Genomic DNA, 23292 nt, shown 5'->3' on the forward strand with positions numbered 1-23292 from the left:
CAGAGATGCCTGTGGGGTTAGGAATGCTAATGAGCAGTAGTGCCAGAGGGTAGGGACCTTCAAGCACTGCACAATTTGAATTGGGCAGGGGCGGCATGCTGGAGAGGCACTCAAGTTTTCAGTGGTTTGCTGCCCCTGCCTGCATTGGCCAGCCCCAGGAATGGCTTTGGAAAAGAATCCAAGCATAGCCAGGATTATTTTCTTCTCTGCTTTAGCAAAAGGAGCAGACAGAGGGCTCAAGAGAAAGAGCTCATGGTCTACAAGTCCACCTGCCCCCTCTGCCACTGCTACCATGACATCCTATGTGGTACCTGAGATGAGCTGATACCCAGGGAAGGATGGGGGTCAGTCAAACAGGCTCCATTTCCATCTTTCTGTTACCCTGCTCTTGGGCATAGCCTCCTGTACCTCCTGTTTGTCAAGAGAGGAGACTACATTTATATACAGACCTCAAGACACACCTGCAAAAACCACAGGACCCAACAGCATAACCACAGCCCTGTTGCCCCTTTGGTGGCACTAGCACAGCTGCCTCTGAAGGTAGGCTTCAGTCTCAGAGAACAGCCAGATCCATGCAAGGTGTGAGTTTCTGTTTGTCATGGAGTTAACACTTGGGTTCCACAAGGATACTATGACATTGAAAGAACCACTAGATCTTATGGGATACATGGTACATACATACAGGTAGCAAATGAAGGATGTACTATCCTTGAGAAGTCTGATTGTACAAAGGCAGGCTCACCCTCAGAGTGTCCTTCTGTTCACCAAGTCTGCTCTAGAATTCCCTTTGAGAATCCCAGAAGAGGCTGCATTCTCTCCTCTGAGAGGCTTATGCTGAGACAGATTACCATCTGTCACAGGAGAATGAGAACGGTCCCGACTTGGGATGTGAGGTAACACGGCGGCCATTTAGCTCTCCAGAAAGATCAGTTTGGATGGTCCAGAAATGTTCCAGCTAAGATGTCCACCCCTACCCCATTCAAATCAAACAGTGCTTCAAAGAACTACCCTCTGGCACTACTGAAGCCTAATCCATGTACACCCTCTCCCCACATGCAAGCTTGTGTCACTAACGAGTCTGTAGCAAGACTTGTGACAGAACCAGATGTTCTTTCCTATCACAGATATTCCACTTAGTGTATGATTCAGTTGAGAGAAAAAAAAATTAAAAATAGGTTCTTTTGATAACATGCAACTGTATGGGAAGAAGTGAGCGCGCGGGCTAGCAGCTGAAGTCAGTCAAGCATCTTGTCACCAGCAGGGCCTCCTTCATGCTTCAAAAATTTGCCACCTAGGATCCTCTGTAGTACCTGAAGATCAGACACCGAGTACGCTACCTTGGACTGCTCTTTCTAGATTCTGCCCCAGGTGAACAGAGAAGCTAGGAAAGACCCACTACTGCTGAGTACTGCCCGCAGCAGCACACAGTAATTTCAGTGACTGTCAACATCCAGAAGAGGCCTGGCTTTTTGCTGTGTGGTTTAAGCAAGCAAACAATCAAACAAAACCAAAATAAGACAGGGCTACCTTGTTGGGGGCAGCAGTGGTGGGTTGGGTTGGGGAACCAGACACAAAAGCTGAAAGCTAACCCATGTACACCTCTCACAGCCAATACACAGTGCAGGTCCTGTAGTCTCAGGACTCACCCAACTCAGCTCAGCTCAACTTATTAACAACCACCCAACACAACCTGAAACATTTTGGTGTTCCTGGAAGGCTGATGTAGCCCAATTTCATCATGGATCCCTGAAGTCTACTCCTCTTTGGAGCACAGCCTTTCTCCTGCGGCCCTGACTAGACCTTCTTACCCCTTCGGCCTTCATGTCAAGCCATGTGCCGTACACCTGAAAGGCACCCCTTCTTTCAAGACAACTTCTGAGACTCACATCCAAAGAACTAATTATTCTGGGAAGAGCTTGTTCATCTTTGTCTGTGTAGCCACTCAACTGCAGGGCCCAGAAGTCTAATCTTTGCTTTTCCCACCTACACCTTAGATCTCCTCACTTCTGCACAAATTCCAAGCCTAACATTGGTGTCCTGGTCTCTTATACACACACTTTGAAGGTGACTTCTGTAATTCCTACTTACAACACTTGTGTGGGCATGAGAAGCTTCTGCAGACAGCCAAGCAAAACACACACACACACACACACACACACACACACACACACACACACACACACACTCACTCACTCACTCACTCACTCACTCTGTATTCTCTAGAAGGCAGTTGGAGCTCCCTGGAGAATTCTTTACCGGACAAAAGCAGCAGGCAGACAAAGTCAGAGAACATCTAAACTGAAGCCTCTAGAGGCAGTGATGGAAACAGGAAAGCGGAGAGATGTGGGATGTGACAGGTTTGGGTAGTTAAGTGTAGGGTGTTTCACACCATCACATAGTTGAGCTGTTGTGTCCCTGGTGATGTAAGCTAGTTCTGAGGTCCAAGATACCCCTAAATGAAATGAAGAGTAAGCCAAGGCAGGAGCCAGCATTAAGCAGGAAGATGGCCAGTGTCCCTTAAATGCAGCCTGTGGAAGTAGGGCATTACTCTGATTTGAATGTCCACACACTCTGACCTGTATGTGCTGTTTCTGAGGCCAGCTTAATGAGAAGTCCTTAAAAAAAAAAAAAAAAAAAAAAAAAAGAGGCAGGCTAGGAGAGGACAGTGAAACCTTCTCCCTTGTCCAGTCTCCACAACCATCAAAGGTCTATGCATACACCTGAAAACCATGCCTTTGCATCTGTTTGGTGTAAAGCTGTCTCCAAAATGGGTTCATACTACACAGATATTCAAGGGTCCCTGAGGCACATCTATTTTTTCTACTTAAATATGCCCATGGTTCAAACAAAATTGAATGAAAGATTATCTGGCTCACTAGTGTTAGTCACATGAAGAATATTATCACAGTCCAGCAAGAATAAAAAAGGAAAGGGGACTGACAGCCGGAAGGCAAAGCTGAGCTGGGACCCTCTCACAGACATGGGCTAGAAACAAGGACCAAGAGGTTCAGGAGGAGCAACCAGGAAATACATGAAGGTGAATTTGAGAACTTGAGTTGAATCCTGGTGTTGTGTCAGGACTTCATTTCCACTGGCTCAGATGCTGTTGGACTAAAGAGAAGAAACCCAGTCCCAGGACACACGGGTTTGGGAATGGTCATGCAAATACAAACAAGCAACTAAACACATACAATATATATCTATATGGCAAAGCCTTAGCCTGATGTCAAAATTCTAACTTCTTGCTCTTAGACTCTTTCCTTGAGGCCAAGAAGTATGCACCCTAGAATCTGGAGTCAACAGCACACTGCTTAAGTACAGCAATTGAGAGTTACATTATATTTTCCTAGTTGCTGGGTTTTTTGCTTGCGCGCGCGTGTTTTAGAGACAGGGTTTCTCTGTGTAGCTCTGGCTGTACTGAAATTCACTCTGTAGACCAGGCTGGAACTCTTAAGAGATTCGCCTGCCTCTGCCTCCTAAATGCTGGGATTAAAGGAGTATGCCACCACTTGAATTAACAAAATTAGAAGGCAAATGCCTCAGCAGAGTTTATAGCCAGCATAACTTGAGACACAGTTAACAAAGCATGACAAGGTATCTTAGGGTTCTGAGGACACAGATGGGCAACTTCTACATACAAGCTGCCGAGGGCTTGACTATGACAAATGGAAGCAGTGCCTCTTCAGTGAGCGAACAGCTCCGTATATACCCACTCACACGGGAACTAGAGATCAAGGCCCCACATAGGCAGCTGAGGTCATAATAATGAGCTGGCCTGTGGAACACTGCTGGAAAAGTCGAAGTCTGGTGTATCCAGATAGCCAACTGAGCTTGGTGTATTACAACTGACTCCCTTTCTCAGAGGGGTTCCCTCTCAGCCTGGCCTGGGGAACCCCAGATCTTGTAAGGAGCATCACAAAGCCCTTAGGGAAGACTACAGACCTAATTCTCTCCTGATAAAACATGTTCATCAAGTACCTGAGAATACCTGTGCTAAGGAGATGCTACCCTTCAGCAAATGACCTTTAATTGCACCTAGAAGTTCTTCCCTCACCCATGGGATAGCTAAGCACTGTGTTCTCCTTCTTGTGATAGGACCCCGTGCTACTGCATGTAAATGAGGCACTGTACCACTGCATGAGGGTTAAGTATCTGGGCACCCTTATGTTGCAGGATATTTGATCCTATTGTAAACCCCAAGATTGTGAACTGCAAAACCCTGGGTTTTGGTTTTTTTTTTTTTTTTTTTTTTTTTTTTTGTATGGGGTGGTTCAGCCCTAACACACATCTTTATCACATCTTTATCTTTAATTCATCAACTTTCTGTTTATTGCAAACAGGTGATTATAGTGTGGTTCAGCCAGCACTGGCACGCAGTTTTAATCCAAGAGCTTTCTGTACACAGGATTTAATAAAATTAACTCTAGGTCAAGAGGTGGAGCAAGAAACCAGCTGACAAGGATTAAAGAGTAGGAGGGACTTTGAGTTGGAGGGTATTTAAGACTGTAGGTTCACGCGATAGCTGGGCCTCTCTCTAAGGCGGATGAAGGCATGTTCAGCTCGAGCGCCAAGACTGTGAAGGCCGGATGAGTGGACGTCTGGGTCTGGCAGGCGCTGCTCGAGCTGGAGATGAGCTCAGGTCTCAAGGCGCAGCTCCGGGAACTCAGCATCATTGCGGCCAAGGACACTGCAGTTGATGGTGGTCGGAAAGCTATCATAATTTTTGTACCAGTTTCCTCAGCTGAAATCTTTTCAGAAAATCCAAGTCCGGCTAGTTCGTGAATTGGAGAAAAAGTTCAGTGGGAAACACGTGGTTTTCGTTGCTCAGAGGAGGATTCTGCTCAAGCCAACTTGGAAAAGCCGCACGAAAAATAAGCAGAAGCGCCCCAGAAGCCGCACCCTGACAGCAGTGCACAATGGCATTCCTGAGGACTTGGTCTTCCCAAGTGAGACTGTGGGCAAGAGGATCCGTGTGAAACTGGATGGCAGGCGGCTCATAAAAGTTCATTAGACACAGCACAGCAGAGCAACGCGGAGCACAAGGTGGAAACCTTTTCTGGTGTCTGTAAGACGCTCACAGGCAAGGATGTTAGCTTTGAATTCCCAGAGTTTCAGTTGTAATGAAAATGACTGAATAAAGTGTCGTTCATAGTTAAACAAAACAAAACAAAAAGACAGTGTGGATAAGAAGGGGCTTTTTGAACTTTGAGCAAGCAGATCTTTGGCTTTTCCTCCTGGGCTGTAAGCTGAGTAGTGAGCATTTTGGGTGTTTTCCTCTAAAGGTGAGCTGAGTAGGAAGGTCACCTGGTTGCTTTCTCTGTCTCTCTGAGCTAGCAGGTTATAAACCCAGCATTTGGCTCCTCAGTCTTTTTGGTAAAATCAAACGTTTGGGATTTTCATTCTTTGTAACAACACTTCTAGTCCAGCAAATCAGACACATTCACCCTCAAGCCCCTCCCCATTGCCCTAGGCTTATAAAGCCCTGATTCACGCTCTCTCACTCCACCACCGTCTGGAAGTCATCATTTATTTTGGGGAAGGAAAAGATCCTGAAGAATGGCACCAAACACACAGAGCTTCCAGACGACCCAGGGCTGCTGACCTCCGCCAGCTTCCACCACTCACCAGCCTGCGGAACTGCTTTGGCAGCCGCCGAAAGCCACTCCATTGCAGCAAGAACAGTGCTGACTGCCAGTGAAGCACCCATCCAGCCTGCATCTCCCTGGCCCCGGCTTCCAGGACATCTGCTTGTATCCCCTGCCATGCTTAGCACAGCAGCTAACCAAAGAGCTGTATACATTGCGGTATAATCACAATGCTGCTTTATACTGGCAGGATCTTTGCCTTCTGCTGCTTCCTCAATTAGCATGGTACAGAGCTGCTACATGTTTGGTACTATCATGGGCTTGTGGAGCTCCACTGCTGTCTGATACCAGTAACTTCATTCTAAAACAGCTACACTGTAACACCCAGTGGAAAGTTATTTCCACCTCCCCCAGTGAGACTGGGAGCCTAGCCTAGCACACAGGCCTAGCTCTAAAGCGCTCTAATCATTTCTGAGAGAAGCAAGACCTTTGACCTCAGGCTCCATCAGGTCTCGTCTGGAAGCAAGCAGCACCCAGATGCTGAATGACACTGGCCCCGTGAGCACATGGTGTGAGTACTGTTTTTAGCCCTTATCCTGGGTCTTAATGATCCAGGAGAGGAAAGGGGAGGGGTAAGGCAAGGCAAGTGTTACCTTTTTCCCAGTTTGTTTCTCCACCATGTCGTTGCTCAGAGAAAAGTCTTCTTGCTGTGGTGTTTTAGAACACCCACCCTTGGGCATCGTTCTCCTCCCCTTACTTGATCTTCATTTATGCTGCTATTGCTTCGTCATCAACTGTCTGTTTAAAAAGAAAGGATACAGAAGGTTAAAAGCCATTGACCAAAGCATAAAACACGGATGTTTGATAGGGGCACCACATAGACCAACCAACCAGGATGTAAGTTGTGTTAACCTGACTAGCCAGTAGCCTCACTCCGGGTACAGAGCTGAGCTAGGGAGGGCTACTTCAAGAGATAGCTCAGCTCCCAAGATCGTCATCAGCAGAAACACTGGCTATGCTGGATGATGGGCAGCAAAGTAGATCAGGAGCTCATGACAGGAGAAAGGAATGAACTGCTAGGATCCTGAAAGTCTATTCTGGGAAGCAGCTACAAGTCAGCACCTGATCCCTGGACCCCTTTAACATAGACATAACATATACATATGACAAGACATTACAGAGATACCTTTAACCCACAACGGGACAAGACTGAGTGGATCTAGGGACTCTGCTCTTGCTCTGCATACTGCTACCGTACCCTTCCCCACAAGCAAAGTTGGGAGAATACTCAGAGCAGTGAGTGCCCTAGCCCTTTAATTCCAACAGACCATCTCTTTCTCTCCCCAGCTCAGCTTCCAACATGCACTAATCAACTTCAAAACTCTCTCTTCACGTCCCTATGTAGAAGGTAGGAGGAGAAACAATCTACTGTAAATAAAACACTAAGTATACTGGTTAAGTCTATAATTCCCTAATAAAGCACAGGATAATTATGAAGGGGTCCCTAGAGGACATACAGGCAGTTCCAAGGTCGGACTCCATGTCCAAGGAGCCAGATCCTTCATCTGTGTTCAAGGTTCTGGCCTCTATGTTTCTGAAAATACCCTAAGACACATGCTGCATTAATCACATGTTTTATTTTCTGTAACATGGCATCCTAAAAAGGCTTGCTGGCCACAGACCAGATTTTAGAGATAGCCACGAGCTTAAGCAAGCCAACTACCACCTCACCCAACCCCTATGCACGCGCCAGCAAGACCCCTGCCCTAACCACCCAGGGTGCACAAGCCAGCAGACCCCTGCCCTAACCACCCAGGACAGTCACCAGACAGCTAGAGACCATCTTCAGGATCACTCAAACTGGCTGATCTTGACTGTCCTGTCTTCCTCCCATGTTGGGTCTTTTGACTGCCTAAAGTGGAATATACTTTCCCTCTCAAGACTCATTCTGTTTTCTTCCTGTGGAAACACTCTCACAGCATGCTTTCCACCCTACTAGGGGTTTTAGTTATTCTGACAGGAAAACAGGAAAAAGGAACAACTGCTCACTAGCCTTCATAGCCAGTGTATCTCTACATTTCATGTACATAGCTATTTGGAAACTGAGGCAGAAAGATCGTAAGTTCAAGGCCTGCTTGGGCTACTTGAGTGCGTTCAAGGTCAGTCTGGATAACCTTTTTTTTTCCTTTTTCTTTCTTTCTTTTTTTTGGGGGGGGGGGGGGGGGGTGGGGGTTTGAGACCATGTTTTTCTGTGTAGCCTTGGCTGTCCTGGAACTCACAGCGATCCACCTGCCTCTGCCTCCCAAGTGCTGGGATTAAAAGCGTGTGCCACCACCGCCTGGCTCAGTCTGGACAACTTAATGAGACCTTGTGTCAATTAAAAAAAAAAGTGTGTGTGTGTTTTGTTTTAATTGTTGTTTCTGAGGCAGGGTTTTTTCTGTGTAGCCTTGGCTGTCCTGGACTTGTTTTGTAGACCTAACTGGCCTCAAACTCTCAGCGATCCACCTGCCTTTGCCTCCCAGAGTGCTGAGATTATAGGTGTGCACCACTGCACCCATGCAAAATAAAAAATTTTAACTGCAATGTTTTAAAGTTTAACTAGCAGCCAGGCGTAGTGGCGCACACCATTAATCCTACCACTTGGGAGGCAGCGGCAGGTTGATCGCTGAGAGTATGAGGTCAGCTTGGTCTACAAAGGACAGCCAATGCTAACAGAGAGAAATCCTGTTTTGAAAACAAAAGTTTAACTAGCACCTGAAAGTTTAAGTGTTTCACAAACAACAGTAACACAACAGCTCAAAATAAAAACCTTTGTCAGCCAGCCAAGCCACATACATTGTTTTGGACCATCTTCCCTTAGAAAGGCACTCAGTGCCATGTTTGCTAGTCAAAGCACTTTCTGATTGACTCATGTGGGCCTACGGAGAGCAGCCTCACCCTAGCGCTTCCTGTCTTATTGAAGTCATGCTTTTGATCTATCCTTGTAGGAAGGACTGTTTCTAAATCTCACGACCTTTGGAGCTGGAAAGATGCTCAGTGGGTACAAGCACTTGCTCTACAAGCATGAGGACCTGAGTTAGAATCCCCAGCGCCTGTGTAACCAGCCCTGATTGGAGGGGATGGAGGTGAGACAGGCATATCCTGAGAGATCTCTGCCTGCAAAGCCTACTCAAAGCTGTCGAGCTCACAGTTCAGTGAAAGACCTGTCTAAAGGCAATAAAGCAGCGATAGAATATCCTGTCCTGTCCTGCTCATCTCCAGGAGTGCACACACACACATCTACACCCACCTACAGACCTTTTACACCATCTTCTCAAGATCTTATCTTTTCTGTAATAGCTGATAAAAACTCTCACAGTAGTTTCCCAACATTTAACTGGCCTAAGAGCATCAATTAAAGTCACGCAGGCATTAGGCACTTGCCAGGAATATCAACACTTTGGAGTCTGAGGCAGGGGAAGAACCCCTTGTCTGAGGGGGTGTAGTATTGGACTTCGCAGCAATGAGTCTGGGCTGAAGAGACCATTGGAGCTTGTGTTCTGTTGCTGTGATAAACACTCCACAAAAGTAGCCTGGGGAGGAAAGGCACTTGTTTTGCTAAGGCAAGAACTCAAGAGCAGAAACCATGGAGGAAGAAGTAGCCTCTTCCACCGCTTGCTTGCTCAGCCAGCTTTCCTGTATAACCCAAGACTGCCTGGCCTGGGGCGGCCCTGCCCACAGTGGACCAAGCCCTTCCACATTAAGCATTATCAAGAAAATGCACCCACAGACATTCCTATAAGCCAATCTGACAGAGGAAATTCAATTCCTCAATTAAGGGTCCTTCTTCCCAGGTGACTAATTTATGCCAATTTGGTAATAACTAACACATATAAAAACCTTGTCTCAAACAACAAAAAACAATTCTTTGAAGGGACAAAGCAGGCTGGCCATCCACTGCCTGAACCCTCCCAACCAGCAGGAGTAGGGTGCTCCCTCCCATTCATATCTCTTCAGTAGCTCAAGCCAAACATGGCATCTCTTTTCCCACATAGAGCTGTAATTTTTTTCCCATTTTGCATTTTCTGATATAAAAGTGAGATGTCTCAGGCCAGGCTTGGTAGTACACACCCTTAATCCCAACACTTGGGAAACAGAAGCAGGCAGATCACTGTGAGACTGAAGCCAGCTAAATTTCTTGGTAGATGGGGTTTTATTTTGTTGTTTTGTTTTAAAACATGATGTCACTAAGTAGCCTTGGCCAGCTTAGAATTCACTATGTAAAACAGGCTCATGGAAATCTGCCTGCATCTGCCTCTTAAGTGATGGGATGAAAGGTATGTGCCAACAGGCCCAGCACTCACTTTGAGGTTCTATAGAACAAATGTGAACTTAGCAAAGCTAGGCAAGCACTGTGTGACTGGCCTGTATGCTTCAGCGCACAGGGCTCAGAGAAATGACATGAGAGAAGAGAACAATGCCCCTATCAATGATCTTAGCTCTGACAAAATACAGCACAGCACAGGGCATTCTTTCATTCTGTCCTGTGAAAGACAAAAAGGCCCCTGGCTTCAAAGATTATGCTGCAGACTAAGGACTGTCATTAACCCGCTACCATCCCCAGAGTTCCTTTCCCACAAAACAGTAACAGAAATAACAAAATTGCAGGTAGCTTTCTGACAGAAAGGAAAAGAAGACACCCCACAAACTAGTGGTCTGTGATAAAGTGGGAAAAGCCACAGCCTGTGGAAGTTCTGGCAAGTAAGAACCCCATGGTCACAAGATGGGAGAAAACTCTGGCTCACTGATGCAGTCTAGAAAGCAAGTCCAGATGTAACTGGTCTCATGGGTGGACAGCTTAAGTCCAGTGCCTTGTACTGTCTTCATATACAGCACAAGCCAAGGAAGGTCTATTAGCCATCCAGAGCGTAGAAGCTGCAGCCATGTAAAAGAGCAGAGCTGTTAAGAGAAAGACACACAAACATGGCCAAAAGGCCAGGGCAAAGTACAGAGAACTCAGGGCTTCAAACTCTAGAGTGAATCTGCTCATGCGTCGGAAGCCAAGGAGGAGAACCATTCAAACAACAACCCAAGAATCAGAAATAACTTCAAGTGCCGATACAGTCTAGAAAGTCAGTGCAAGGCTAAAAGTTCACAAGGGAGCCTGGCAGTGGTGGCTTACACCTTTAATCCCAGCACTGGGGAGGCAGAGGCAGGAGGATCGCTTTTGAATTCAAGGCCAGCTTGGTCTAAAGAGCTGTCTTCCAGGAAGAGTCTGGGCTACACAGACAAAGTAGCTAAAGAAACAAACAACAACAAAAATAAATGAACAAATGAGAGGAAAAAAAAATCTCAGCATTGGAAAGCTAACCTCCAAGGACAAATCTGAACAGGGATGGGGGCTGTGGAGGAATGAGCCAATATCTCACCTGCCCACGGCCAGAACACTTGCAGGGAGCAGGAGCCGGGTTCTCTGTCCAGGGAGACCCAATCACAGGGGAATTCTCAACAGACACGGGAAAAGTCAATAAGCTACTGTTACAGGGTTGGGGTGGGGTGGGGAAGAGGGGGTCCAGACTGAGATGCTAAAGTTAGGCACAGCATCAGTGAGGATAAACACACTTTCACGGACGTAAAAACTATGGCACGCACCTTGTCCCCATCTTTTCTGAGAAATGACATCAAGTTCTACTTATACAGGTCTCCAGATTATACCCCCAAGTCAGATCCAGCCCCTCTGTGTGCATGAGGCCTAAGAGTAAGTTTTATAAGTTACTTAAATAATCAAAGGGTTGTATTATTTTGAGGTGTTGGGCTGGAGAGTTAGTTGAACAGTTAAGAGCACTTGTTGCTCTTGCAGAGGGCCTGGGTTAAATTCTTAGCACTCATGTGGTGGTTCACAACCATCTGTAATTCTTGTTCCAAGGGATCCAAACCCTCTTTCTGACTTCTGCAGGTGCTAAGCACGCACACATACACACAAAATTTAAAATTTTTATAGCCTAAAAAAATTTATAAAAGTATTTTGTTGTATCTAAAAAATAAAGCTTTCAGAGATATTCCGTTTTACTGAGATGCAGCTGTCATTCATTTGAGTTCTTGTTAGAGGATGGAACTGAAGGTCTCTTGCATGCACTGAAGAATACTGAGCTCCATCCCAGCCCTATGGCCTTCTGTCAGGCTACCTTGGCCTCAGCTGTGATGAAGTCCACTGCACAGCCTAGCTGGTCCTTTGTGAGTTCATCACAACTTCTGCTGCTTGTGCCAATGATTCTTGCAGTCTGACAAGAGACTGTTTCTCAGGCTGTGTGAGGCTAACGTGTTTTCATGATATAGCTAAGATGCTATAGGCACTGTGCATTTCATGGCACTGACAATGTAACGGAGAGTGACACTGAGATGGAGGTAGGGCTTTTACACTCTGCTTCTCTGTTGCTGTGCTGAGTACTAGTACCAAAAGCAACGTAAGAGAAAAACAGGGTTGCCAAGGGAAGTCAGAACAGAAACTCAGGCAGGAGCCTGAAGCAGTAATAGATAGACGAGGGGTTCTCAACCTTCCTACTACTGTGACCTTCTAATATAGTTCCTTATGTTGTAGTAACCTCAGACCATACATTTATTTTTGTCACTACTTCATAACTCTAATTTTGCTACTATTATGAATTGTAATGTTAATATTTTTGGAGATGGAAGTTTCCCAAAGGAGTTGAGACCCACAGGTTGAGAACCACTGGCATAGAGGAAGACAGCTTTCTGGCTTGGACATAGCTTCAGCTTAGCTAGCTTTCTGATTCAGGCCAGGACTTCCTGCCTAGAGACAGGAATTGTTGTCCCCATCATGCTGGGCCCTTCCTACATCAATTAGCAATAAGAAAATACCTCACACACATGGCCACAGGCCAATCTAATTATGGTCCATATCTTTAAATACTCTTTGACATCTGGAGACATGCATGAAGAACCTCTGGTGTGCACCACAGTGTTCTAGGTATCAGGAAAAGCATCTGTAACTGTTGAGCTGAAATCCCACAGTTTCATGAAACCCAAGTTTTCCTTAAAATAAGTAAGAAAGGGGCACCAAGCAGTCACAGCCATTCCTCAGTGACTATGATGATTGATTCCTAGGTCCTTGAAGATACCAACTCCATCATGCTAAAGTCCCTCATCACACTCTTCCTGTCAGCTTAAGTCATCTTTGGGTAACAACGGTTCCTAACAACATGAATGTGGTGCGGAGTTGTTATATTGTACTGTTTATGAGAGAAAAGGCTTGTATGTGTTCAGTAAGGGACCCGTTTTACTTTTATAATTTTTTCCTCCCTACCTCTGGTTGGTTAAACCTACAGGTATGAAATCACAGTCACAAAGAGTCAATGGCATTTTCTCAATATGAGCCAATTATTCAATGAAGTGATTGTAATTGTTGCCAATAATAAAATCTGAGCTTTCAAGAAGAAGTAAACCTTAACTCAGGGAAACTTGCTTTACCCTCTACAAAGCCTGGTGGCTTCTCCTAACTTAAAGGTGCTGAGATCAAGGATGGTATCAAAGTGGCTATTTTTAATACTGTAGAATAAGAAATCTGTACAATTCAGTGAACCAAAACTCCCAAGATAACTGATCTCACCGTGCTAACAATTCACACACTGGGCAGGAGCAGACTGAGAAGGTTGAGCCAACATTAAATGACAAGCTAAAGCCTTCATACCAGCCACTGACAAAGAGGAAATGGTAATCGTGTGAGGTTTTTTTCCTGCTTATGCAAGTCTGTAATAAGTCAAACTTTCTTCATATACTTCTAGCAAAACAACTACAGACACACCAGCTAGTCCGTCCAACTACAGATACAGAAAACAATGTCACTTTCCCACTACAATTTTATTACTGATTTTTGAAAAGTAATTAATTTTAATGAAGAGCTAGAAATATTCAAGTGCAATATTTTATTATTTTCAAGGTAACTAAATAATTTAATAGATTTTGCCCCAGATAAATTAAGCTCTCTGGGATCTACAAATGCCTAGTTGTGAAAAGGTATTGAACCCCAAGAAGCCTGTAACCAAGCCTGGCTATCAGTGAATGCCAACCAGGACTCCCGAAGCAATGTAAAAAAGAAAAGTGGTTTCAATTGGGAAGAAACCATACATACATAGTTTAAAAACAAAACAAAACCTCCAAGAACCCAGGTGTGGTAGTGCACACCTTTAATCTCAGCAATCTGGAGGTAGAGGTGGGTGGATTGCTGTGAGTTGGAGGCCAGCCTGGTATACAAAGTCCAGAACAGGTAAGGCTACACAGAGAAAACCTGTCTTGAAAAAACAACAACAAAAACAACAACAGAGACAAGCCCTCTAAGCGTGGCGGCACTTACTTGTAGTGCTAGCCTTCAGACGGCGAGGGAGGAAAAACAGCTTAAATTTGGGGTTTTCAAATGACAGAAATGACTGTTTAAAAAAGAAGAAGGTTGGAGTGGTGATTATCAACAGTATGACCACGGCACAGAACTAACCAAAACAAGGAAGACAGAATAGAAAAAGTACAGCGACCATACTGGTGCTCACACAGGACTAAGAAAGACTTTGGGTAGCTAAGGAGAGATGGCCTTGACCCTCTGTAACAATGGCAAATTGAATACCCACAAGCAAATGGAACCTCATGTCTCACATACAATTTATGCCAAACAGTAACATCAGGAGTACAACCACATTATGAGAGAACAATGTCAAAAAAACAACCTTTGGGGGCTGGAGAGATGGCGCAGAGGTTAAGAGCACTGGCTGCTCTTCCAGAGGTCCTGAGTTCAATTCTCAGCAACTGCATGGTGGCTCATAATCATCTGTAATGAGATCTGATGCCTTCTTCCAGCTCTGATATGCAGAACCAGAACATGTAATAAATAAATCTGAAAACAAACCCCCACAATTTGAAGTCTTTAACTACTGTATAGGAATGCACACTAAATGAAATAAGAAAGTCCTGACTCAGCTGGACAGGGGTAGTGCACAGTGCAACCCAGTACAGCCAGGTCTCCTTACAGGAGAGAGGGAGAGAGACAGACAGACCCAGTTTCCAAATTAAAGTCTAGTCTACAAAATAAAAGGCTGGTCTACAAAATGAGTCCAGGACAACCAAGGCTACACAGAGAAACCCGGAATGAATGAACAAACGAACGAACAAACAAACAAACAAACAAACAAACAAACAAGAAAAATAAAAGCCCAGGAAGGGGATGAAAAATAAAATAAAACAAGTCTAGAAGGTAGGCTGAATTCTGAAATGGTTCCTTGGTTTAATATTACTAAGAAAGCCTAGATCTTGTGGGGTTTGTTGTTGTTGCTTTGCTTTGAGACAGTGTCTCACCTCATGCAGCCTAGGCCTCCCTTAAACTCTGTGTAGCCAAAGAGGATTCTGAACTTCTCATCTTTCTGCCTCTACCACCCAAATACTGGGACTGTAGATACGCATCACCAAGCCCAAGGAAGTCAAGATTGGAAAACCAAAAAAGATTCAAAGTTCATCTTTTGTTTCCAGACTGTTAAACGTTATTCCTGTTTGGCAGAAAAGACAATGAAGGATTCAAAAGCAGCTTGTGTGATGCCCCTAGACAGCTGTGAGTGAGAGGAGGGGCCAGAGTCCAGGACCAGTGTCAAGTTGGCTTGAGAGTAGACAGTTCAGCCTGGCGTGTTGGCGCGCGCCTTTAGTTCCAGCACTGGGGAAGCAGAGGCAGAGGCAGGAGGATCTTTGAGTGCAACGCCAGCCTGGTCTACAGAGTGAGTCCAGGGCAGCCAAGGTTACACAGAGAACCCCTATCTCGAGCAGTCCACTCTGGGGAGAGAGGGAGGAGGAATGGGGTGAGGGGAAGGGGAGGGAGAAGGACGAAAAGAAAGAAAAAAGAAAAATCTGGACTGAATCCTGACTGTCTTTCTATTAAAGAGCACACTATGAAAAATGGGAACTAGGCTATACTCTGGGGATCATGGGTGTGGACCTGACCAGTATTTAATAAAGCTTAATTCAAATGTTGCACAAAAAGCCCAAAACAAATGGGACATAATATTTTCTATACATGTAACTGACAAAAAAGCTCTTACCTAGAATATATAAAAAAGTTCCTGCAAATCAGTGAAATAACACAATCACATATAAACATGGGCCAACACTAACTCTTTATAAGAGAAAAGGAGGTAGACAAAATGTCTCAACTTTACTTACAAGAAAATACAAATGAAAACTAAAGCATACTGAGTATTGATTGGTAAAGTCATCTATTCAAAATTATAAATCAATATAATGATCTGTCACTCCTACTAAGTAAGTTTAACTTACAAGCTAATGATTTGAAAATACATTAAAAGGAAATGCAAGTGCAAATGCACCAAGAGATAGTACTCAGTGTTCATAAAGGTCCAAACTGAGCTGGATATAGTGGTGCTCACCTTTAATCTCAGTGCCTGGGAGGCAAAGGCAGGTGGTTCTGCGAGATCAAGGCCAGTCTGGTCTACATAGTAAGTTCCAAGACAGCCCGAGTTACACAGTGAGATACTTACTGTATTGAAAAACAAAAACAAAAGCAAACAAAAAAGGTCCAAACCTATAGCATGCTGCCACAAAATTAGAGAATACTGAACAGCAAACGGAACATGAAATTAATCTTCCAATGAAGTTGAAAAAAAAAGTGCATTTACATAACTTTCGTGAAGACTCCAGTGTTTAAGGGGGAAATCTTGACATGAAATGACGCTGGAGGGTTAGTCTGGGACTGTATCATAAAGATTTCTATTTGAAGGCTATACAGGTATTTGTGTTAAGGAAAAAAAAATGTTCTCATTCTATGAAATTCTGTTTCACTTAATTAACCAACATGTTTTAAAAGCTAATCACACTTCACTGTAAACATGCTGTTTACAGAGCTGAATGCAGAATGCTGAAAGATGGCACATACTGCACCCTGACGGCACATACTGCATCCTGACGCGACTCCAGGAAGCCAGACCTGCCCCCCTCAAGTGACTGTGGCTGGTTATCTTGGGTTCCACTGGGAACCACAATCACATAGAAACAACATGAGCTCAGTTCACGACTGCCACGACAGTAGAGTGAGTCAAGCCTAAACAAAACATACAACAAGCCACTGTAATTGTAGAACAAAACAGGTACCTTTCACCCTTGATGAGAACAGAAAGAAACAGTACTGAAAAGAGAATATGAAGGGGACTCGGAATAAAAAGAACAGAAAAAATTCAGAAAGAGACTAAATGTGAAAAGACAGAAATATAGGCACAGGTGTTAAAGGTGAGATGCAATGGCTAAAAATAGCAACTGCAGGGAAGCACGGAGAGCAGGCCCCGGCGTGAGTCAGCAGATACCCTCCAAAGCTCAGCAGTAGAGAAATGAGCACCTGAAAACCAGCAGGGGAGGGGGCAAAACAAAACCCCAAGCAAGCTGAAACAAAGCAGTAGATGCTAATACCCTGCTGCTGGGAAGGAAAAGGACAGGCTCTAAAGAGACTTCACCTCACAACCACCCGTCTATAAACACAGGAACAAGGAAATGAAAGTTGTATGCAGGGGAATCTTGAAACCAAACACTTTCTGAGCATTATGGAATTCTGTGGAGGGAGGGACCATGGAGTGCAGTCTGTTGAGAGGATGTGGAGGATTGCTTACAATAACAAAATAGCTGGATATGAAGGGGAAGCTTGGTATTGCCCATCTCTATAATCCATTTGGCCATAGAATAAATGCCACATAACAGCAACAATCAATATAGAAATAGCACCTGAGGAAATTCAGTGCTCATAACAAAATCCTCAGCAAAACAGCAATAAGAGTATCCTAGACACAATGTGGAACACTTTTAAGGACAACTACACACCAGCTTAACGGTGAGAGCTGACTGGTTTCTTCCTATGGCTGGTGAGGAGCAAAGATGTCATTATCATCATCCTTCATCTCCCTGTTCCCTGTCTTGATCATTGCTACCATTAATACTATACTGAAGAGTATGCGTGAAGAACATTTTTTAAAAAAATTATCACTATTTAAAGACAACACAATTGCCAATGTAGACGAAATCATGAGCCGGACATGGTAGTGCCGCCTGTAATCCCAGCACTTGGGGAGGCAGAGCCAAGTGGATCTCTGTGAGTTCGAGGTGGGCCTGGTATACAAAGTTGAGTCTAGGTGAGGACTGGAGAGATGGCTCAGCACACTGCCTGCTCTTCCAGAGGTCCTGAGTTCAATTCCCAGCAACTACATGGTGGCTCATAATCATCTATAATGAGATCTGGTGCCTTCTTCTGGAGTACATGTGCGTAGAATATTGTATGTATGTATGTATGTATGAATAAATAAATAAATAAATAAATAAATAAATAAATAAATGCACCTTTTAAAAAAACAAAAAATTAACAAGCTGGATTCAAATTTCAAGTTATTACTCTGTGAAATACTTGATGTAAAGGGTGAAAAGACAAAGTGTAAACAAGGAAACCCATGTATAGACTACAGGTCAAATAGCAGGCTTGTAAGCACAATGGAAAACAAATAGTAAAAAGCAATCCAACTAAAAACGGGGGAAAAGGAACACAGATATGCTGGCTAGTTTTATATCAATTTGACACAAGCTAGATAGAACCTAAAATGATAAAATGCCTCCATAAAATCTGGCAGTATAGCATTTTCTTAATTAGTGATTGATGGTAGAGGGCCCAGCTCATTGTGAGTGGTACCATCCCTGGAGTGGTGGTCCTGGCTCTATATGAAAGCAGGCTGAGTCAGCCATTAGGAGCAAGCCATTAAATAAGCAGCACCCTCCGTGGCCTCTGCATCAGCTTCCTGCCCCACTTCATTTCCTGTCCTGACTTCCTCTGATGATGAACTGTGAGGTGGAAGCATAAACTGAATAAACCTTTTCCTCCCCAACTTGCTTTTGGTATTGGTGTTTCAGCAATAGAAACCAGAGCTAAGACAATAGATACTTCATTTAAGAGATGAAGGTCAGTACACAGTGACCACCCAGGAAAACACAAATCAAAATCACACATCTGGGGCTGGAGAGAAAGCTCAGCCAACAAAGTATCTGTCTTCTGTAAGAAGATTTGGGTTTGGCCCCCATGGTTTCTGCTCTTAAACAAATAAGCAGGCATGCTTTTGTAATGCCAGCACCCAGCCAGCAGGAACATGCAGATTTCTGGGGTTTGCTGACTGGCTGGTGTAGTTTACTTGTTCTGTTCCAGGGTCAATAAGAGGCCTGTTTTTAAAAAGAGAAAGAGAAAGAAATGGGTGGATTGTGGAGGAGTATATTACTCAATGTTACCCTCTGGCCTCTAATTGCATCTGAACAAACACACATGCACACATACAAACATATAAACCATGCACCTGTGAGACTAGCAGTGTGGGCATTGCACCACACTCAACTGTTCTCTTGGGCAGGTCAGCCCAGAAAATAAGAGCCTTGTGTGCGTACAGACACAAATGCTCATGATTAAAGAAGCGAAATTCTTCAACAGTTATCTAAACTTGGTTCATCTCACCATGTGTCTTCATTAATAGAAAGGAATAAAACAACTCTCACGTGCTATGAGGCAGCTAAAAAGCATGATGTCTGAGGAGGTCTCTGACAGAATCTTCCAGTGGGCCTCAAACAGAGGCACAGCACAGCACAGCAGCTGTCTCTGGAAGATACCACGGGAGACACACTGGACTCTACTATTTTTAAACCATCTTAGGTGTTTAATGGTTTCAAAGTTGAAAACTTTGGGGGGGGGGGGGTGGGGGGGGATGAGAACACAGACGATGTGGAAACTTGTAGGTGACTGACAGGGTTCTTTGTTTTGATTTTGGTGGTAGTATCTCAACTATCAAGTCACTAAAACCTACTGAACTAAGAATTTTAAACGAGTACATTTTATTAATAAGAACTCTAATTCATCTATTAATAATTGATCAGTAACCAGCCACCACACACCTGTGATTCCAGCACTTGGGAGGCAGAGGCAGGTGGATCTCTGTGAGTTTGAAGCCAGCCTGGTCTACAAAGTGAGTCCAGGACAGCCAAGGCTACACAGAGAAACACTGCCTTGAAAAACCAGAAGGAGGTGGAGGAGGGACAAGGGAGGAGGAGGAAGAAGAAGAGGAGGAGGAAGAATTGATCAGTAACACTAAAATTTTAATTCTATCTTAAAAAGTGAAAGAACTCAACGTATCCATAAGATGTTTTACATGATTTAGACAGTAAACAGAACAACACCAGGTGTGACGATGCAAAGCGAGAGGCCATACTGGGCTACACAGACATTGGTAGTCTGAGTAGAATGGGCCCCCACAGGCTCATATATTTAAATGATTTGTCATGGGGAATATTTGAAAAGACTAGAAAGATTAGGAGGCGTGGCCTTGTTGGAGGAATTGTGCCTCTGGGGCTGGAGTTTCAAGCATCAAGACAGGCCTAGCGTCTTTCACACTCTGCTTTCGCCTACTTGCCGCCATGCTATCCATGATGATAATGAACTAAGCAGGCCTCTGAACTGTAAGCAAGCCCTCATGCTTTCTCATGTTATCTCTTCACAGCAATAGAACAGCAACTAAGACAAAGCTACCTAAAACAACAAATACATAAGCAGGGGGCTGAAGGGATGGCTCTGTAGTTAAGAGCACTTGACTCTGTTCCAGAAGACCCAGGTTAGAATTCCAGCACCCGTGAACGAGCTAACAACTCTCAGTAAGTGATTCTAGTTGCAGAGTATCCAACAACCTCTTCTGGCCTCCTTAGGCGTTAAGCAGAAACATGGTGTGCATACATCCGTGCAGGCAAAACACTCATACATATAAAATAAATATGTAATCTCTAAAAAGTGAAAAAGAATGAAGGGAACCACCTGACCCTGTGTGTGGTCAGTGGCTGGGCACAAGGAGACTGTCGTTAGTGACACTAGAGCCAGGAACCTTACACAGTTTCCAATGTCAAAACCACTGGAACTCCAAGAACCTGCAGGCATCACCCTGTGCTGGCCGAGGCTAAAGTGTCCACTTCCCATACAACCATCCACACACAATTGCCTTGTGCGGCTCGGTGAGGAGCATGGTCTTTGCCAGCTACAGTTAGTTGAATTCTGAGGACTCAGAGAAAGAGTGGGAGGGAAGGTCGCTTCAGGGAATTGGTTGGAGGAGAAAGAAGGCTGCTGGTTCTTTTGCTGTGTGCTGGATAGTCTTACCACTGAGACTGGTACTGCCCCAAAGAACCCCGACCCTCACCAGCTGAAGTAGCTAAAGGGAACCCGGCTCCCTCCCCTACTAACCCCGCCCCTCCCCTACTAACCTTCTTTCTTTCCAACCTAGCTTTAAGGGACTGGAAGGTATTAGGAGGGACAGGAGTGGAGAAAGAAGAAAGGAAGAGATATAAGAAACCTAAAATAGAATAAAAAGTAGCGCGGACACCTGGCATAGTGGTAAAAAGTTTTAGACAAAGACCTAGTCAAATACCACACCACAGGTTCACAGTGTGTTATGCCCATAGGGCTCAGTGAGGATCCCCAGGCCAAGGAAGCACAGTGTCCTGCAGGGGCATGGAAGAGAACCTAGTGCCTTTCCAAACCTAACCAGATACCACACAGCACCATTCTGCTTTCTTCTGCTCCTTAGCACTCAGTTCTGAAAGCTAGTCTATAGTCAAATGCAGGAGGGAGACACCACCGTAGGCAGTGCCAAAAATTTGTAGACACTCCTTTTTTGTTTGGTTGGGTGTTTTGGTCTTGTTTTGTTTGTTTCTTCGAGACAGCGTTCCTGGTTGCTTTACAATTATTATTCTGAAACTTCTGAGCGTCTCACGTGACATCAAACAAATGAATGCTCTTTAGGGCTCTGATACTCTAAATTTAGGAGTGAAAAAATACAGACAGATGAGAGGACAGTAGAGAGGATCTGGCATCTGTCTCAGCTGGGGTTATCAGTCTTAAAGACTGATAAAGTCTGCTTTGGAACCTCAGTGTGCTGAGGTCTGGAAAGCCCGGGGTGGACTCAGAGGCAGAAGTCCTGAAGCCCCATTTGCAAAGCTGCTCAGCATCTTTCCCTTGTTTAGTAACAGAAAACAGAGTAGGATTTTAATACCCACCTATAAGATTCTTTTTCCTGATCAAACTTGTTTCTAAACGTCCTACTGTGACAGTGAGGAGGGAAAAAACTAACAACACTGTGCTCCTTTGTCCTGTGGCATGCCTGAGCCATCTCCTAAATATGATGGTCTCTCCTTGTTCAGCTCTTTAACGAAAAACCAAGTCCCAGAGAACAACACCAGTTTCTCTCTTTCTACTCATATTAACTCTAGTACTGTTCTGTTCACACCACAACAGGGTCTACACTTGTTAAGCTGCCAGCACTGCTACAGAATCCAAAGCGACCGGGGCCCCGGCCCTTTTGCACACAACATTGCTAGGGTCCCCTGGGCCTGCCTCACAGAGACACAGGACCGTCCCCGGGAAAGGGAAGTTGTCAGGGCTCTGTAGTCATGGCTGGGCTTCAATGCAGCATTAGTTTTGCATGTTGACTTTATATTAATTACAGCAGCCTTAAGTTTCCAAAAATATTGAATGCAGAAGGCGGAGTTGTCACATACCTTTCACTCCAGATGTGCACAGCCTCTACACATCAACATCCCGCATCACAGCGGTCCATCTGTCACCACTTACCCCAGGGCTCCTTATCTACGCCAGCGCTCACTGTGGGTACTAAACCTTCTATTATTCTGACAAACATACAATCATTTATATCCACTATTACAGCACACCAAACAGACCAGTTTCACTGCTCAAAACATCCTGTACTCTGCCCATCTGAACCTTCCTTCTCCTGGCCAGGCAGCTATGGACCAGTTTGGCTTTCTCAGCATGTCACAGAACTAGAATCATGTTGCCTTTTCAAGATAGACTTCTTTCTTTAAAAAAAAAAAAAAAAAAAAAAAGTTGCAGAGTGCACATACACAAACATGTGGGTCAGAAGTCAGTTCTTTCCTTCTATTGTGTAGGTGCCAGAGATTCAACTCAGGTCATCTCAGTCTTGGTCACAACTGCTGCAGAGTCATGACATCACTACCCACAAGATGGGCTTCTTTTGTTTTGTAATATGCAGGTGTGGTTCCTCTGTGGTTAAATCAGATTTTAGCAATGAATACTATTCTACTGTCTGGTTGTATCACTGCTTATCCATTCACCCAATGAATCTTGGCTGCTCCCAATTTTGGCAATTATTAAAAAAGGATACTTTCTCGAAAAATAATTATCAGAACAGAAAATGCTGGGAGGCACATATCCATCATCACATGAAGAACGCTGTTCTGTTCATTTGCCTGGGTGAACTTATGTGTGTGAGAGTCATATGGCTGGTTTGTTGTCAGAATGTTTAGGTCTCTCTGTCTATAAAATACAGAAACCAAGAGGATCAGGGACCACATCTTCACCTTCCACAGTATTTTTAAGAGATTCTTAGTCTCTCCAGATAGGAACTGACCCCTCGTGTGTAAGTTACTAAGGCCATTGGCTTTCTGGCCTCAGAGTATGAAGCTGAGGGTGTTTGAGATAATTTTTACTTCCTATTCCATACAGCAGCCTCTACTGCAGCGATCCAGTCTCTTCATTCATCACTGCTAGCATGCTGAGAAATGGATCACCTAGGGCAGCGGATCAGTAACAGCATGCAGGGTCTCAGCACAAACCTGACAATGGACTCTGTGG

The 23292-nt window shown here is 44.5% G+C and overlaps 1 protein-coding gene and 1 pseudogene across 4 annotated transcripts in view; one reads left to right on the forward strand and one right to left on the reverse strand.

Annotated features, from left to right (window-relative positions):
• The window catches only part of Ankrd11 (ankyrin repeat domain containing 11), a 158680-nt gene that overhangs the window by 32648 nt on the left and 102740 nt on the right, over positions 1–23292 (reverse strand). For 3 of the 4 annotated variants that reach the window (XM_051168669.1, XM_051168668.1, XM_051168671.1), the window contains one exon: positions 6239–6383. In XM_051168669.1, the coding sequence (XP_051024626.1) occupies positions 6239–6325 (87 nt within the window). In that variant the 5' untranslated portion in view covers positions 6326–6383. Of the gene's footprint in view, positions 1–311; positions 412–6238; positions 6384–23292 lie in introns of those variants that run through there. The other variant, XM_051168670.1, reaches the window with a different exon arrangement.
• Positions 4552–5121, forward strand: LOC127209104 (40S ribosomal protein S7-like; annotated as a pseudogene).

This window comes from Acomys russatus, chromosome 26, assembly GCF_903995435.1.
Source record: "Acomys russatus chromosome 26, mAcoRus1.1, whole genome shotgun sequence".
In the NCBI taxonomy this organism is placed as follows: domain Eukaryota; kingdom Metazoa; phylum Chordata; class Mammalia; order Rodentia; family Muridae; genus Acomys; species Acomys russatus.